Here is a 19,022-nt window from a genome sequence, read left to right as displayed (position 1 = left end):
CCTTTCCTTCCAATGTTGACGTTCACCTACCAATCACGTGCCGCTCCCATATGAGTCCGATCAAGTGATATTTGTCAAAACACCAAACTTTTCGTGTGCTTTGAAATCACAACCGTCCATGGCCTTCATCGTGCAAACGGGTCGACTGTTTGCAGAATGACATGTTAAAAGAACAAAAAAATTGTGTTTTGAAATCACCACCAATGTGTTTTGGTGGGGTCGACTGTCAGCAGAATGAATGGTAGTGATGAACAGAAATTTTAAGTTTTGACGTATGACTTGAAGGAACCACAACCCTTTCTTTTGTCGAGAGAGATTACACAAGTCAAGTGTGAGAGAAGATCACGGTACAGTAACACCGTCACAGCTGCCTTGGATGTCGTTAGTCTTTAAAATAATAAGACACCCATCAAAACGGAAGCAGATCAGGTCATGCTGAAAATGAGCGTTTTTGCTCATGCTGACATCCTGGCCATCCGATTTGCATTTTAAAAAGCTCAAAAGTCAACAAAACCACGTGGCATTCATCCAAAATGCAAACAGACGGCCAAGATGCCCGCATGAGCAAAAACGCTCATTTTCAGCATGACCTGATCTGCTTCCCATCAAAACAGTGAACAAGCTCATTCGTTCGTTTTAAAACCATTTCGATGCCATTGATCATCGGAAACCCTAATGACACCTACAAAAAAGTGGTGCCCATCCAAGCGATGGGCATCTCATTCACACAGTTTTTGGATGCCGTTCATCTTGAGATCAACGGCATCCAAAAGTGCTCTGACAGAATAGGGTGGGAGCACACTCTGACTTTATCTCATCTCCTTAAGTGCCTGCCTATCTGACACAAGTTAATCACATGTTTGGCTTGATTAACTGATAATTGGACAGTGTTGCTGTTTAGACTTCAGCTGATCACACAAAGAGCTCTCTCTCTCTCTATACTATTTTCTCACCTATGTTGCACTAAGGCTCTCTCTCTCTCTCTCTCTATATATATATATATATATACTATTTTCTCACCTATGTTGCACTAAGTCTCTCTCTCTCTCTCTCTCTCTCTCTCTCTCTATATATATATATATATATATATATATATATATATATATATACATATATATACAAATTTCTCACCCTTCACCTATGTGGCACTAACTCTCTCTCTCTCTCTCTGAGAGCAGTCGTAGTCGCTTCTGGTGGTGGTGGTGGTGATCCGAAGATGGAAGCTCCCCTCCTCAATGGGTCTGAGCAGGGAGAGTCGGGAGACTACCCGGTGCTGGGCGGTGGGGGCATGGCTTGGAGTCTCTTCCTCAAGGAGTCGGCGCGCCTCTGGTCAATCGGGGCACCCATCGTCTTCCAGCTGCTCTGCCTCTACGGCATCAACTCCTCCACCCTGATCTTCGTCGGCCACGTCGGCAACCTCCAGCTCTCCGCCGTCACCATCGGCCTCTCCGTCATCTCCACCTTCTCCTTCGGCTTCATGGTAGATCATTCAAACAACAGACAACTGTTTTCCAGGTTTTAGTTTTTTTTTGTTTTGTTTTTGAAAGGCAATCTGGGGTTAGTCAGACTCCACCAGTTATTATTCGATGTACCTCTGGGGTTTGAACCTGCAACGTCCCAAGGAGACGTGCACTGACAGCTCATACCAACTACGCGTAGCCCCAGTTGGTTCAGGTTTTAGTTTTTCATCATGGAATTCCCGTCGAGTCTGCGAACTCGCAATGAAACCCAACCCGGTTTGTATACCTAACCGACCTGTCTGCAACGGGCTGTGCCTGGTCAAACCCAGTTCATCAAAGGCCCAGGACCAGGGCCTCTGAGGGCTGGGTGACCCCATTTGATGGGATGGCAGTGGGTTAGCCCAAGCCGGTTTTTGGGCAGGTTTGGGCCGCTCAACCCCAAGTGGCAGGTCAATCTCAGCCAAGCCTAAACTCAGATCAGGCCAGATCTGCACACAAATAATTGTCAACCCTATGCTCAGTCTTGACATTCTCCTTCCAAAAAGGCTCTACTCTGCAACGTGCGGACTGAACGTTGAATGTATGTAGTCAATGGGTATTGTACCAACTACAAGAAATTAACTAGCTATAGTTGACTTGGTTAGGTTTTAGACAAGTAAATGGTTCGAGTGTGGTGACCCACACTAGGCCTACCGGGACTTGACCGAGCCCTCACAACCCTTAAACGGCTCACCAACCCCTGGAAAGGCTGGAACCACGGGCATCTTTGAATAAGTGAAACCAAAACAAGCAAACAGATGCAGGTTGGGCCTTCATTTTCAGTTACTTTTTTTCTATAACTTAAATACTGTTTTCCTTGTTTCTCTTATACTTATTTATTTTATTATATTTTATATCTTTTTTTTTTTATGATAAAGCTGGGGTTAGGCATACCCCCTACCAGTTCATTGAAAAATAATAATAATCATTACATCCCAAATTCACTCCGCTACCAATCAAATTACAAGATTTATTGCTAGAGTGTGAATCGAGACTTTCATGGGTTCTTTTGTTTCAGTTTTTGTTTTTTTGTTTTTTTGAAATCTGACTATACGTGTTTTAGATGCATAAGCAGAATCTTTTAAGGCTTAGGACTCGAAATTTTCATAGATATTTAAGTATCCGAAGTTCATTCATAGCAAATAGACCATGCCCAACTCATCCACAGTGCTGGATTTGAAAAAATATATATATATTTATTGAAAATGCCTATTTCACGTTCTAGTTCTCATATTTTAGTACCCTCTTGTTTGTTTTGTTATCTATGCATATTATTTTCTTACTTATTTCTGCTATTTTTTATTTTTACAAATTTTACATTTATGAAACAAACCTATATTTTCTGAGATTCTACTTGCCCAGATACAGCCACTGATATTTGTGACCATACTTTCACATGCTTATGCCTTTCGTGCAATAAATTTTCCTTTCATTTAAAAATTAACTTATTACTGTATTCCATTTATTGGCTTTGAAGGTATTATGGGTACAATCTTGTTGGATAATAAAATTGTTTTAATTTTCTGTCTTTGGGTCTGAGCCAGGCCCATGAGATGTGGGACCTAGCGGGTATACGTGCATGGTTAATTTTACTTGACCGGGTGTTTGCCTTTAACTGCTGGGCTCCCTAAGGGCTTGGGTGTTGATGACCCCACCGGGGTTTTACCTTTCAAGGGTGTGGGCCCATTAAAAAAAACACACTTGACCCCCCCATGAACCCATTGGATCCACCAAGTGAATTTGGGTCCTTCTTGTCTGGTGTTGAATCGCAGCCCATGGACGATTTGCACATAGGAGTGCAGACTGGTCGGATATAGTGTACCCAAATTTAAGTCTGGTTTGAGATCTGGATCTAACAGAGATCTCAAAAGAGAATCACAACTAGTAAAACCCTATTTCAATGTAGATCCAACTAAATTGGTGTTCCAGGTTCTACTAGACCCAACATATCTTGGTCGAAGTCCAGCCTCGATTTGGATGCATACTATCCAGATATGACAAATTGGTTGGATCTAGTTTAGACCTGGGTCAGAACTCCAACCGATTAATTTGCATCCCTATTTGAGCGTGGCAATTCTATCTCACTATTGGATCAGACACGTGCGTATCTGATCAGACCTGAATTGGGTCAGGCATGTGATTGTCTTCAGTTATTTGTGTTAAAGTTTATGGTAATCTCAAGAGGAGTACTCCTGGTAGAGTGAAGATTGAAAGTAGGTGGTGCTTGTTGGCTTGAACATCCTGACACATCTAGGCTGGTTTGGGCCCGCATTTTCAGCCTTAACTTGCCTCAGATTGGGCCAAGGCCCATGAGGCATCAATGAGGGACAGTAAGTCCATCCAACATACGATCCGGATCTGTCCAACCTGGCCTGTTGTCAATTGGGTTAGTAGCTTAGCCCTATTCGGGTTTGAGTGGGTCCAGGCCTGTACTCCACCCTACTTGATAGATCATGGGTCAAGATATTGACTGTTAGATCAACTAACTTATTCTTACATTCTCATAATGGGTAACGAAAGCACAGTTTTCGTTCCTAGCAGTTCATGATCTACCTTGAAAAATGAGGGCGAATCAGGTGATAAGCCTTATCAGCAACTACCGGTGATAAAGCTTATCTGCCGTCCATCATTGCCCATCACAGCAGCCAATGGGCCATGAGTGATGACTTCACCACCAAGAGCCCTTTATATTGGGCCGCCCCCTTGATTTCTGCAATGGATAGTGAATATGGCGGTTACGGACTGTTGTGATCCCTTATTACCATCGGATGGTGATAAGCCTTATGATCTAATATGCCATCCCTACAAAATTGGCATATAACAGATAAGATGATATGGCAAGTTCTCTGGTATTTTGGAATCGTCATTAAGGCTGTAATTTGGTAGCGGCGACAGTCGTGTCCATCGATAGGAGAACAAAGATGGGAATGGCATCAGGAGCAATGTTGTCAGTATCGGCATCGGTCCTGTATCGTTTGGCAAATACCGATACTCAAGTGAATCTTTCTGAATCAGTCAAAAATAATTAAAAAATATTACATGTCAATCAAAACGTGACACGTGTTAAATTCATTAAAAAATATTAAAACATAAATGTAAACATTTTTTTATATTTATTAAAAAATAGCTAATTCAGTGAAGCACCAATATGCACAGATACTGACAACTAGGGGGTGTCAACTGGTCGGGTTGTTTTGGGGTATGGTATCGGGCCCGGACTCGGGATTAATCGGACCTACCATAAAAAAACATACCCGAACCCGATAAGAACTACATGAACCAGGCCCGGTCCATAGCCAGTAAAACCATATTTTTATCATTTTTATATTAAAAAACACTACAAAAAACCTGTGGATTAGCGACAACCTAAATCCGTCTTTAATCCGATGCTAATCCGTCGCTAAACAGTTTAGCGACGAATTAGTGTCAGATTAGAAACGGATAGTTTCCATCACAATTTTTTTGACTCCAAGTAGTGACAAAACTTATTTGTCGCTACTTTCGTCTCTAATTTACGACGGACATGATCTGTCGTGAGTCTGTCACCAATTTAAATTAGCGATGGATAATATCCGTCGCGAGTCCTTCGCTATTTTAAATTAGCGAGGGATAATATCCGTCCCTAATCCGTCGCTAAATTTAAAAAAAAAAAAAATTGCTCCCTGCCGAGCGGTATTCCGACAACAATAGGCCGGACTTGGACTGATTCGTCGGCGGCGGCGGAGGAGGAAGACAACCCACCACCGGATCCCAGCAAGTCGTACTCCCTCGGCCCCAAGATCTCTGATTGGGTCTCGCAGAGGTGGGAATGGACCGATCTCGTTGTTGACGGCCATGACGGAGATGAGGCCGATGGTGGCAAGAGTCGTGGACACACTTGTGCTCGGTCTGGATGGTGACGACGTGCCGCTTCTTGTCGCGGTAGAAGCGCATGAGGCCCTTGACGGAGATGTTGTTGGACTCGGTGGCGCCAGAGGTGAAGAAGATCTCCTTGGGGTTGGCGGCCACAAGGGAAGCGACCTGCTCCCTGGCGCGCTCGATCGCCTCGTCCGACTCCCAGCCGTAGAGGTGAGTGCAAGAATGGGAGTTGCCGAAGCGGCCAGTGAAGAAGGGCAGCATCGCGTCCAACACCCGTGGGTCCACCTGCGACGTCGCCTGCATGTCCAGGTACAGTGGTCGCCCCACGATCCGCACGCCCTTCATCGAGATTCCCCCACCCTCCTCTGCTGCATCGGAGTTAGGCGACAGCTCGACGACCATCGCGGCGGTCAACATCGGCCAACGGGATCGTCTGGTGAGCCTTACGATGGCGAGCACGAGGCTCCGCTTCATCGGCCATCGGGATCATCGGCCAGCGGAATCGTCCGGCGAGCCTTGCCAGTGGTCGCTTTACCTCCTCGACGCCTGGGTTCCGATGGGGCCGAAGGGAAAGATCAGGACAGAGGCAGGAAAATTGCTCACAAGAACGCTCGTTTGGGAACGGTTTAAATCTCACATCAGTTTAAATTTCGAACGGGGGAGAGGGAAAATTTTGCGCCTTAGGTGGGACGGTTTAAATCGAAAAGTAGCGACGAAATTAGTGAGAGAATTTTTCCATCGCTAATCCGTCGCTAATTAGCGACGAAATATTTCTTTCGCTAATTTCGTCGCTAAGTTGCTACCGTTTTTGTGACAAAATTTTTTTATCGTTGATCTATCGATAATTAGCGACGGATTTGAGACAGAATTTGTACCGTCACTAATTTCAAAAATATTTCAAAGATTGACGACGGATAATGTTTTCTTGCTAATTTCGTCGCTAATTTGCGACGGAAAAAATCCGTCGCAAATATCCGTCGCTAATCAGGGTTTTTCTTGTAGTAAAATTATGGGTCTTAATCGAAACTCAGGTCGGCCCGGGTGTGGTATAAAATTTTACAAACTATACTCAGGTTCATATATTAATCAGACCTTTGAGTCTGGACCCGAATCTTAATCGGGTCTTCTTATTTATCACCACACCCAAACCCTATAGGGTTTGGTTTGGGTTAGGTCCAGGTCAACCCGACCCGTTGACACCCTTACTGACAACATAATTTGGGAGGAGGAATTGTGTTATTATATAAATGGGACCTGAAAAGATCACGTGCAATATGATTGCACAAATATTTGTGCATTAAGCCAAATATTAGTGCAATCAACAAAATCTTGAAAAATTTTAAATATATAAAGTCCTAATCAAATCAAACCCTAGTGCAAAAGCCTTAATGCAAAATACCTAATCAAAAGACCATAATTCAAAAGCCCTAATCAATCAAATCCTGATTGAAAGTCCCTAATAAATCCCGCACACAATCAAACACGCCCTTAGATTCCCATAATTCAGACAAATTTATGTTTTTCAGTCAAAGAACTATTTGCCGACACTTTTGTAATTACAAAAGTTTTTCCAAGAACAAAATCTTCAACTCCTTTGTTAGCCTCACATGTTCATCTGAGTATGAGAACTTCAGGTTGGCGAGACATTCTAGGGCAATAAATTGCTGTTCTTAGGCCGAACTCCATCATTGTTGAAGGATTTCCCATCATCACGTAGCTTATAACGTTTGTTTCTTTGATAACGAGAGAAAGAAATTTAAAACAAAGCCAAATGCTAAATACATAACTTTTGGCATAATACCCAAAATTGACCATAAACTAGGAAATGTGACACATTGAGTTAATTAAAAACTTTTTTAACAGTTTTTGCTCTTTTGTCGCCTAAAAATTCAGGTCCATAGGGTTCATTAAGATTCACTTTGTCTCTTTGGAATTTTCTAGCTTGTATTTAGATATTGGATCCAAATGATAGATCCATATTCAATTAGAAAGTTAAAATGAACTGTTTATCAAAAGTAGAAGTTTAGCTATTAAAATTAAAAGTTTAACGCCTATAAATAGGTGAGAAGTCCTCGGAGTTAGGTAACTCAATTGAGATTTGAGATATGAGTTAATTTTCATTATTGCTTATTATTTTACTAATTTTTAAATATTGTTAGATAATTCTAAATATTTTAAGCTCTGTTTTGAAATTGGCAGTTAGGATGGAAGTTTATGAATTTGGTAGATACTTGGTCAAACTACCTTGGTGGTTGTGGGTAGGGGTGGCAATCAGGTCGGGTCGGGTTGGCAGGTCAGAATACCTCAACACGAACACGACCCATTTATCAGGGTCGGATGTGGCAAACACGAACATGACCCATTTATTAAATGGGTAACCCAACACGACACAGTTAACCCGTTTAATAAACGGGTTGGGTCGACACGACACGATTACACGACATGGCGACCCATTTATTAAACGGGTGGACCCGATAACATAGACACGATTGTCGGTTGACGGGTTGGCAGTTAGATAAATTAATATATAAAGAGTTAGGGTTAGATAAGTTTATATATATATATATATATATATATATATATATATATATATATATATATATATATATATATATATATAAACGGGTTGCGGGTTGACGGGTTTGTGTAAACGGGTTGACCCGTCCGCCTAACCTGTTTATTAAACGGGTCAAACGGGTTGGCGGGTTGGCATATCCCTAACACGAACATGACCCGTTTAATAAACGGGTTAGGCGAGTCGACCCGTTCACGACACGAACCCGTTTAAGCCAAACCCTAACCCGGCTAAGAAGCGGGTTGGCGGGTCGGGTCAGATTTTGCCACCCCTAGTTATGAGTGTTTGGAAACTGGAAGTTGAGATGAGAGTTTATGCACTTGGGAGAGAAAACTAGTCTGTCTAACCTTATATTTGCAGTAAAGAATGGATCTGGTAGCTACTATCAATTCCAGGATTTAGCAGCTACCACTTTTCCATATGCTTAAACTCCCTTCGACTACCAGTTTCCTAACAAAGTCTAAGATAATAGTAATTTAGTCCCCATAGCTTGGCAGTTTTCCCCTGAATATTGTCTTGGATTTGCATCAGGTTTAAACATAAAACTAGACCAAACTCATAAACTTTGGCATTCCTATATTGTTAGTAATATTGCAACTAAACGTGAGGTGTTGTGGAGCAACACCTTGCTGATGACTATTTGGGATTTCAGATGAAATGTAACTAAACTCTCTTCCACTATGAATTGTATTAAATGTTGTAGTGTAGACCTCAACTTCACCAAAATTCAGTAGATTGAATCGATTTCTTCTTTTTTTTTTTACAGTATGGGATGGGCAGTGCTCTTGAGACGCTATGTGGACAAGCTTTTGGTGCTGGGCAGGTGCACATGCTAGGCATCTATTTGCAGCGCTCTTGGATAATTCTGTTGGTCTGTGCTGTAATCATATGCCCAGTCTATGTATTTTCTGAACCTATACTCAAGCTCATTGGACAAGAGGCAGACATAGCTGAGCTTGCTGCAAGATTTGCTCTCATGATCATCCCACAGCTCTTCGCCTTTGCCTTCAACTTTCCTGTTCAAAAATTCCTCCAAGCTCAGAGCAAGGTGAGGTATGATGTGTGCATGCGTCTGTGTGTATGTTCTTGTGCATGCATGCACAAAAATATCCTTGTGCTCGCGCTTGCACACATGCGGGTGTGTGTGTGAAAGTCTAGCAAGCAAGAATTTACTGTTACCAAATAAAAGATAACTGAAAATGGCATTGACTGGCATCTTAAATTGGGTTCAAAAAAGGAACTGAGAGTGGGCAAGGGGTAAGCCCATGGAGTTTTATGCTACCAGGACAACGAGAGTAAGTACCACAGGCATAGCGTGGCTAGGTCTCTGATGTTGGGGGTGGTTTCTCCGTGTAATTATTTAAAAAAAACTGGGCGTGTTTGAGATGACATGATATATATATATATATATATATATATATATATATATATAGAGAGAGAGAGAGAGAGAGACTGTCCAACCAAAGAAAGGTCCAAATGATTGGACCTTCTCCAATGCTTGAGCATATCATTGATTGGACCTCATATATTTGTTCTTTATAATTTATTTAGTAAGAAATATGCTTTATTCGAAGACTTTACGACATACGAGCATGTTTTAAAAAAACATGAATAATCAAAGGCTCACAATGCATTTAAAACTTTATTGTGGGTGGTTGATTTTTAGCACTTTCAAAAATGCATCTAAACATCAAAAAATTCATAATCCAAAGCATGTTGCTCACTAAATGAATGATAAAAATCTAGTATGTAAAGTCCGACCGATGAACAATTCTGTTAGAGAAAGAACACCATCAATTATCATCGATTGTAGATTTTGTACCTTTTTTTGGTTAGACGGTTCCCCTTTCATATATATATATATATATATATATATATATATATATATATATTGAAACACATTTAATCTATTTATTGAAAGCATTCCATGGAACAGACTCATATCATAGTCTATGTAGGGATGCAAATGGATTGGTTTCGGTTTCATCTCCACGTGAGATCAAAATGAGAGACGACTGGATTTTCTTTAGATCCATACCACATTTAGATTGATATGTTATATGGATGTGCACTCTGATTCGATTCAAGTCATTTTTTTTTATGCAAACCTTGGTTTCAAGCAATTTTATTAGATCTGTCACTACCATTTGGAATTCAGATCCAGATTCAACTCGTCTAATTGGATGTGGATTCAGAATTTGGATTTGATAAAAAAAAAATTGAAAGTCAAGCTGGGGTTAGGCAGATCCCCACCAGTTATTATTCAGCATACCAATGGGTTTTGAACCTGCAACGTCCCACCACAAGGAGACCTGCACTGACAGCTCCTACCAAGGGCGTGGAGCCCCCGTTGGTAACTATGATTAAGTCCATATGAGGCCTCTTTGTGCCCCACTACTGATCAGGTCAAGGAAAGAGCATTCGTAACTATTGCTAAAGATGTTCGTTCCTCTCTTTCCTTTTGTGGATTCCATATTGTATGCAATTCATAAAATAGATTGTTTGATTCCATGGAATAGGCTTCAAGTCCTCAAACTGACCATGGTATGGATTCCAAACCTGCTGCATCCTGCCATTAATTTCTTAAAATAAGAAAATTTTCAACCACATATTCTTATATATTGTATCTTCAAACAGTACTAGGAAGGTTAGGAAATCATGGATTTTTGTTTGGCAAATTAATACATGGTCCTTGAACCTCCTGTTTGAAACTTATTAGATTTGGTGTTCCTATGGGCACTAAGAATGTCAATGTTGGTTTAGGATGATTGTAGCAGCAACAACATACTGACCAAAATGATGCTGGGTGATGCTTAATTTTAGAAGATGCAGGTGTAATTAATGGCTATTAAACATGACCTTGGTTTTGGGCCACGTAAGGCAACGTGGTCGTGGGGCCTCACCTGGGTTTTTTCTTGCTTCAGAGAGCGTTCCTCATCATTCAAGAAATAAAAAAAACCTTGGTTTTATTTTTCTTTCCCCAACTCAATTTCTGTGACTGATCATTGTGCTTAGGTGCTGGTTCTTGCATGGATTGGATTTGGAGCATTGATCATTCATGTGTTTCTGAGTTGGCTCTTCATATGGGTCTTTCGTTGGGACTTGGCTGGAGCAGCTGCAGCGGTCGACATCAGCTCATGGTTCATTGTGGTGGCACAGATGTCGTATGTGTTTGGTTGGTGCAAGGATGCATGGACTGGATTATCCATGATGGCCTTCAACGAGATTTGGGCATTTGTTATGCTCTCCCTCGCGTCGGCCGTCATGTTGTGCCTAGAGGTTTGGTACATGATGATACTTGTTCTCCTCACGGGACATTTGACTGATGCAACCGTCGCCATCGACTCGTTATCAATATGGTACTTGTCATTATTCATTTCCACAATGAAAAAACGAGAGCAGATCCATCCTCACCGTCCACAATGTACACAAGGACCATGAGGTCTTGTGGGTTGAAGCAATGGACGGTGAAGATGTCAAATCACTTTAAGAAGTGATTTGATAGGAACGGGAATCAAAATACTAAATTTCAAAAACTTTCAAAGGCTGTTTCTGTGGGATTGAAGACTTGGTCATGCCTGCGTTCTTATGGTCATTGTCCTGGTACTTTCTCATGTTTTGGTATAACTTAAAAAAATGCTGTGACTGTGTTTTTGCAATCACTGGAAGTTAAGGAAATCCAAGAATAACAGGGTGTTGCAAGTGTGTGTTAAAAGAGTATTTTTCTAGCATCTCAAACCAGCTTATTAGTTCTTTTTTTCTTTTTTCAGCATGAATGTCAATGGCTGGGAACTTATCATTTTCATTGGAATCAATGCTGCCATCAGGTGAGAAATTTCGTTGGCAACAGTTGTGTTGAACTTGTTGTAGTCACCAACAAGCATATATTTGGATTGTTAAATTTGACAATTAATGCTCATACTCCTCCGTCTGATATAAATCATGCATTCTAACACCATGAAATCCTATCAGTCATATGGTTATACATGGCCATTCTCACAATAATGGTATCTTGTGTTGAAGTTTAATGTTGGGTTTTTTACCAGGTTTATTTTTGTTTTAGTTTGAATCTTAATTGGGTTGGACAGTTTTGGTATTTTTGTTTTTAATGAGAGTCGAGTTATTAGAGTGAAGAATAGTTCATTGTTATGTAAGGGTCTTATAGAGCTATGTAAGTCTACCTTAACATATCTTTTATTGACTTCTATCATGCAACACTTTCATCCGGAACCTCTAGAGTTCAAGTGTTGTTGACATTACTTTTTAGAGGAAAAGCATATAGAGCTCACACAAAGAAACCATAATTAAATTTTTTTTTTATAATAGATATCAAATTTCTTAATAAGGTTCATCATTCATAACATACGAAAATGAAGATTACATAGATATTCAATGACAAGAAATAAAACTAACAAATATCTCTATTATACAATCAAAATAGTGGATTGTGTCTTGCCTTTGCCAGTGTACCTGAAACTTAAAGTTGTAATTATTCAGAGAGTGAGTATAAAACTTAGTAAAGAATATCTATAAACAATAAATGACTTTAACTTACAACTGTAGTGGACTCTAAGCTCCTAATCTGAGTTTATTTTTCGACATACTACATAACTTTTGTATTTTTTAAATTTTTTTCTTAACTCTTTCAATCTAATACTCACTCATAGCACTAGGTCGGCTATATCGATCATAACCGTTTGTAGACGTAGCAACCCATGTAGAACACTTCAATTCTACATTATTGGTTAGATTATGAATCATACACTATCAGTGATCTCCGGATCACCAAATACTATAGTGAAACAAAACAGATACCCCACCAGTAGCTAGCTAGGAGATCAGGCTCAAACTCGACATGATTCATGCTATATCGTAATCATAAATGACTTTAGACTATTTATGATTGTCTAGAGTCCCATATATCATATAAATATAGAAACTCAATGTTATATCTTGAGTTCATTACCTTAAACCTTACTCTTAAACTCGTGTTTCACTCATTTTTCTACAAGTGTCTTCATGAAATAATCATGAGAGATCTCATTCTCAATCTCAAGATCGTACTAGGGTTTACACCTTATATCATACTAAGCATGTAATGAGCTAGTGTCTTTACATAGTTAAATCATTGACGACCCACTCCATGGTAGTTGCAATTTAACTGCAAACCAGATAGCCCTTTTCACATATCACTACTTTCAAGATTTAAGGAGTTAAGCATGTTGATCTCAATTTAAATTCAGACAACATGACTAATTCAGGGAACTTAAGGTCAATCACAATTCTCATCATAATACATATTATTTAAAAAGTATAACATATATATATTGTTAAAAGACAATCTTTCTTTCTAGCATACATGACATATCATAACTGACATATGTATACATTCATCTCATTGCAATTAACTCATGCATGATCATTTTATACATATCATATTCATACTCAAGTGATATATTATATTTTTAAATATGCTAACATACAACGAACAATAATAACAAACAACACAACATGATTTATTCACAACTAAGGTTACTTATAATATCTCTTACATGATTGTAAAGAATATTTTTGTTCACGAGTCTAATATCTGGAAAGGCTACTTGGATTTGTAATTTAAATTAGATTCATTGAGTTAATTCAATTCTAAATATAAAATTACTAAATTATTCTTATAGGGGTTGATTAGGTTTCTCTGTCTCGATTCTCTAAGTTTGGTTGTAGATACAGAGCCAATATTATGTTTTCAACGAGCCAAACCTTGCTCGGAGGTTTAGGGCATGCTCTAGAGTATTTTGGCCTTTTTCTCCTAAATCTGTTCTTGCTGATCATTATACTTAGTTCACTGGTTTCCTCGAACCTGCAATACGTTTAGTCTGAGTTTGGATTCATAGGACCCGAATTACAATGTCTACATTGAACTTTGGTTGTTCATTTCAGAGTCGAATCTAAAGTGATCCACACCAGAACAGAAGTTGACACTCCATGTCTCGTCTTGTGCACAAAACCGAGATAGAGAGAGGTCTCTCTCTCCTCTTTGTCTCAACCTGTCCTATCTCAGAGGATAGACCCGAGATAGAGAGGGTCCTCTCTCTATCTCTGTCGTGTTTTGGTGGAGGGAGCAAAGAGAAAGAGAGGTGGTCTCTGTTATCACTGGCAACCACTCGGTTGCAGATTTTTGTTTTTGTTTTTATTTATATATACATATATATATATATATATTTCTAGTCATTACTGGTTTGACCCGTTGATCAAGATAGAGAGACTCCTCCCTCCCTGTCTTTCTATTCAAAATGGTACCATCGACATCCCTGTTTCTCTCTTCTTCGTTGAGAAGAGGAGCCGGCACCCACAGTGGCTGCCACCAGTGGGTTCCTACCCACCATTCCTCTCTCTCATTTAGATATCACCGGCAACCACTAGGTTGTAGGATTCCCCTTTTTTTTTTTGCAATAGTCTGTCAGTTCTCTCTCTGCACACACCGCGGCAACCATGGCTGCCGGCCTTAAAAAAGACTGAAAGAGAGGAAGAAAACAAGGGGAAAAGGACAGTGGTAGTCGGTGGATCTCCGACGATTGCCTCCCCCTTTGTCTGTCAATCTCAAGCTCTCTATTTCACTCTATGCAACCCTCTCTCTCTCTCGGTCAAGTGGGGGTAACACAGCACATCGTAGAGTCCTCACAGTGGGTGAGGATAACCTCCCCCCACCCAATGATCGTAAGGGCGAGGTTTATCCTCACCCCCTTCCCGCGATGATTGGGGGGACTGTTGCGAAACCGTCTTTCCTATTCGTTCAAAACTCATCTTTTCATACTTTTTTTTTCACAGCCTAGCCAGTTGGCCGAGTCTGACTGGGTTCGAGCCCACCCGGCTTGGTCCGGATGGGTTTTACATATCTAGTGTAGGAAGCATTGATATTTGAATGCAAAGATTGTGCTTACCCCGGAAGATGGACAGGTGCAGCAGCACATTAAAAGTGTGCAATCACATTGCAGCTGACAGGCTTTAACACGGTTGTGCACACAGGGACAACCACGCATACATTGGAAATGATAGGAATTGGTGTCCTTCTTATTAGTACTAACAATGTTAAAGAGAAAGAAAACATGTCAATTTTAGGTTCTTTCATGCAATCAAAAGATTAGAAAAAACATATTAATGTTTTCTAAAATTGAATATGGCGCCAATTTCATTAGTGAATTTAATCAATTATAAATCTGCCTTTTTTATGTGCGTTTACATTTTTCACAGTGTTCGCGTTTCAAATGAGCTCGGATCTGGCCACCCTAGAGCTGCAAAGTTTTCAGTGATCTCTGTGCTCCTAACATCACTGCTTATTGGGGTCCTCTTCATGGCTGTGATTCTGATAACCAAAAACTACTTTGCCATACTTTTTACCAGCAGTAAGGAAGTACAGAACTCAGTTGCCAAACTTGCATACATTCTTGCAGTGACAATGTTGCTAAATAGTATCCAACCAGTCATATCAGGTAACCATTACACATATATTCGTAGAAAATGTTAAAGCTTTGGTTTTTCTTTTCTGTTGTTACTTTTTTATCTTTTGCTTTGTCACCTTGTCAAATGCAGTCCATCTTTTCAAATAAAAATTTCAAAAGTTGATTGCACTTCCGTCTTCCCAAAAACCAACATATCCTATCTCTCAACAAAAATAAATAAATCCCACAATTTTGATAACCAATAGAAAATGTGCCATAGTTTTGCTCTCTATGTGATGCATAAGTCTAATACTGAAAGACTGCTTGTCATCCTCTGAAGCATGACAAACTTTGCATTACTTCTGCAACCAAGTTCATGAATGCTCCAAAATTCTTATTTACTTGATCCTCCTTGATCCTCTCTCTCTCTCACACACACACACGCGCGCACACACACACACACACACACATATATGAATGATCACCAAAAGCTAGAAATGGATCTGACAGATTTTGAAATTGGAAAAATGAGAAGATCTATCAGGCATTATGAATTATCTTGCTAAATGATTCTTATTTTACTTTATTTACAATGCAGGTGTGGCTGTTGGAGGCGGCTGGCAAGCCTTAGTTGCTTACATAAACTTGGGCTGCTATTACATATTTGGTCTTCCTCTTGGCTTCCTTCTAGGTTACAAATTGGACTTGGGTGTTAAGGTAAGCTCTAGTCTACCTTTCATTCTATTCAATCCTCTTCAAGTGTTTTATGTTTTCAATTTGTTTGATTACCCAACCAGATAATACCTGCTCAATTTATTTTATTTTTTCAATTTATTTATTTATTAATATATAAATAAGTTCTTGGATGGAGGAAGGTAGGCTTCAAGTATGATTACACCTGGTAAATTGCTATTTAGGAGAAATACTGGACTTTAGATTTTTTCATATGTCTTGTAGTAAGTACAAATCATACTTTTGAATCTATTGAAAGCCAAATACTTTGTTTACTAAAAGTTCAGCAACTTCTGGAGTTACGAGAACCAAGAAGTTTGTGTTTGATTGCACCTTCTTTTGTTTTCTCTCAAGAAACAAAAACGCCCAACCTATGTGTCTTAAGGATAAATTGCCACCTATGTGACAAATATCTTTGATTAGATCTAAAAATATCGCAAGAAAACGCAATATTATGAAACAAGTTAAAAATATTTGCCAAAAAAATTGTGATATCGTAAAAATGAATCAATTGTCAATAAAAATTAATGTACTACATTTCTATTTGCCATGCCTTGGGAAAAACTTTCCCTCTATTCACTTATTTGTAAATTTTCTCTTATTATTTTCTCGTGTTTAAGTTAAAACCTAAAAAATAAAATGTTGAAAAAAATAGACAGAATTCATAGCTCACTAAAAATGATGTTTTTTCACTTTTGTCAGTTTGACCTCTCTCTCTCTCTCTCTCTCCAAGTATAAACTACTTTTACAGTAATGATCCACGGCTTTATCAGGGAATTTGGACTGGGATGCTTTGCGGTACTGCGTTGCAAACTCTCGTTCTGTTGGGGATAGTATGGAGAACAAACTGGAGCAAAGAGGTAAATGACAAAAGAAATGCATAACACCATGTCTTTTACGAAACATAAAGCACGGCCACTGCTCACGATGGTCATGAGTTGCAAATAACCTAGGGACCTTGTCATCTTGAATTGCATCATCTTATATATATATATATATATATATATTGACGCAAACATGATAAACTAAACATGTTAAGTTGTTTTTTTGCTTTTTTTTTTTTTTAAATGTTGACTGTACAGAACCTAGTTGATTTTATAAGAATCAGCTTTTGAAGTGTTTGATTTTTGACACATTAATGGGTTTTTATAAGGTTGAAAAAATCAGCAGTCCAAAATCTTTGTAAACTTTTGAGGCTCCAAATATCATTTTTTTCATCAAAAACATATGATCCGGGTGTCAATCGTGAAAAAGCTCCACAAAAACAGAAAACGCATTATCATGTATCATTCAACATATTTCATTTACCATGTTTGCATCACTCATATATATATATATATATATACATATATTTGTTATTTGTTTATTTGGTTATGGTTAGTGAACTGTTGATCAAAAAATTAAAAAGAAAAAATTTAGCAGCAAGTTCACTGTCACTGAAGAAGAGTCAAATGTAACCGTTTCTAAAGGGGTTATTCCGCCACTAAAGATCATTTTTTAACTTTTATTTTTGGTTCATACCCAGTGTGCATGTTTGCAGTTCATACATTAATTCTACTCGTATTAAATCATTTCGCATGAAGGTACAGAAACCCGAAAACTACCATGTGTGTGCATGGCACAGATCCTTGCCAAAAATATTGAATCTACTAACCATGGAGAAATATTAAAAATTTAAAAAATCTGGACATTTTTGCTCTTCAAAAGAAAAAAAATAGTTTCAATATGTTTGGTAATGGTAATTTTCATTTATTACAAACTGGCATCACCTTATGAAGAAAAGATTCTTGAGAAATTCATTGGGATCTTAATGTGGTAGGCTGATGCTGCATTTGAAAGAGTGCGTACTTGGGGTGGACAAAAAGATGAAAAATTGCGCGTGGAAGTTTGATGCTTCGTAAAAAAAGGGAAAAGGGAAATAACCGAAGAATTTGGAAGAAGAAGGTGAATTGTTCGCAGGAGAAAAAAAGAAAAGAAAAAGTGGAGGAAGTTTATTTCTTTTCTGTTTCCATGGTTTCCTGTGAAGCAATGGAATAGATATCTCACTGAATTTTGGACTTCTTGAAGTTGTTACGATTAGTTAATGAAATTTGTCTTTTCAGTGAAGTATGAAATTTGTGTTTGCATTAATGCCATTATGAATTAACCCCATGTATGATTTTATGCAGATTTACTGTAAATCTTTTCCCTTCTATTTTTTTTATTCTCACCATACTCCATTATTTGGAAACCTAAAATCCTAAATAGTATAAAAGCAAAAACAATGATATCAACTGCAAAAAAATTAGGTGCTTTATAACTTTTTCTTAATTGACATCCTTGTCATTTGAGTTGAGAATGTAATTAAAAATTTGTAAGGGCATTTGCCTTGAGTTTTCATAAAAAAGGAAGTGTTACTTACCTAGCACATTGTAATTTTTTCAAATACTACCCTTTAAGGGCAGTTTGGATGATAGGAGGCAAAACCTAGTTTTGAAAAAACCAATTTTCTATCTTATTTGGGTGACCAAAAACCTTGGTCACCAAAAACATAAAAAAAAGGGAAATAAAAAACAATGCTAAGGGGCTATGAATATTGCATGAGAACCCCAAATAACTATCAAGACAGATGCTATATCCTTGCCTGTTCGAAATGTGAATCATAGTATTCATTCTTATGAGAATGGAATGAAAAATACATGATGCTTTTTCTCCAAGTATGGTTGAATAGTTTAACTCCTAAAGAAGCGCTTCACAAAGCTCCATAAATATAGAAGACAATCTAAAAAGGGCTATTGTGACCTCTTTTTTTTTACCTTTCATGATAGATTGGGTAATATGAAAAGAGAAATCATATTGAAATGTATTTTTATTGATCAATTAAATTGCCTCCTCTTAGGACTTGTAACTGTCTCAAAAAGTCGACATACATTATGAATC

At 38.7% G+C, this 19,022-nt stretch overlaps 1 protein-coding gene across 1 annotated transcript; it reads left to right on the top strand.

The window, feature by feature from the left end:
- Nucleotides 1-1,033: 1,033 nt before the first annotated feature.
- LOC149822324 (protein DETOXIFICATION 34-like) lies at nucleotides 1,034-18,217 on the top strand. Its single transcript, XM_089980921.1, has 8 exons — nucleotides 1,034-1,480; nucleotides 8,699-8,980; nucleotides 10,948-11,291; nucleotides 11,703-11,759; nucleotides 15,184-15,422; nucleotides 15,970-16,088; nucleotides 16,877-16,963; nucleotides 17,923-18,217. The coding sequence occupies exons 1-8, from the start codon at nucleotides 1,217-1,219 to the stop codon at nucleotides 17,992-17,994; spliced, it is 1,464 nt and encodes a 487-aa protein (XP_089837047.1). The 5' UTR covers nucleotides 1,034-1,216; the 3' UTR covers nucleotides 17,995-18,217.
- The last annotated feature ends 805 nt before the right edge of the window (nucleotides 18,218-19,022 follow it).

Source organism: Nuphar pumila, chromosome 11 (genome assembly GCF_984573655.1).
Source record: "Nuphar pumila chromosome 11, dmNupPumi1.hap1.1, whole genome shotgun sequence".
Taxonomy (NCBI): domain Eukaryota; kingdom Viridiplantae; phylum Streptophyta; class Magnoliopsida; order Nymphaeales; family Nymphaeaceae; genus Nuphar; species Nuphar pumila.
The sequence above is the reverse complement of the archived record's forward strand: the minus strand, read 5'-3'. Positions and strand labels throughout refer to the sequence as shown.

Excerpts from the sequence above, each read along its gene's own strand:
- LOC149822324 (XM_089980921.1), top strand. The coding sequence starts at position 1,217 with ATGGAAGCTCCCCTCCTCAATGGGTCTGAGCAGGGAGAGTCGGGAGAC. Across the intron at positions 16,089-16,876 it reads AATTGGACTTGGGTGTTAAG|GGAATTTGGACTGGGATGCT; the intron begins GTAAGCTCTAGT and ends CGGCTTTATCAG. Across the intron at positions 16,964-17,922 it reads GAACAAACTGGAGCAAAGAG|GCTGATGCTGCATTTGAAAG; the intron begins GTAAATGACAAA and ends TTAATGTGGTAG.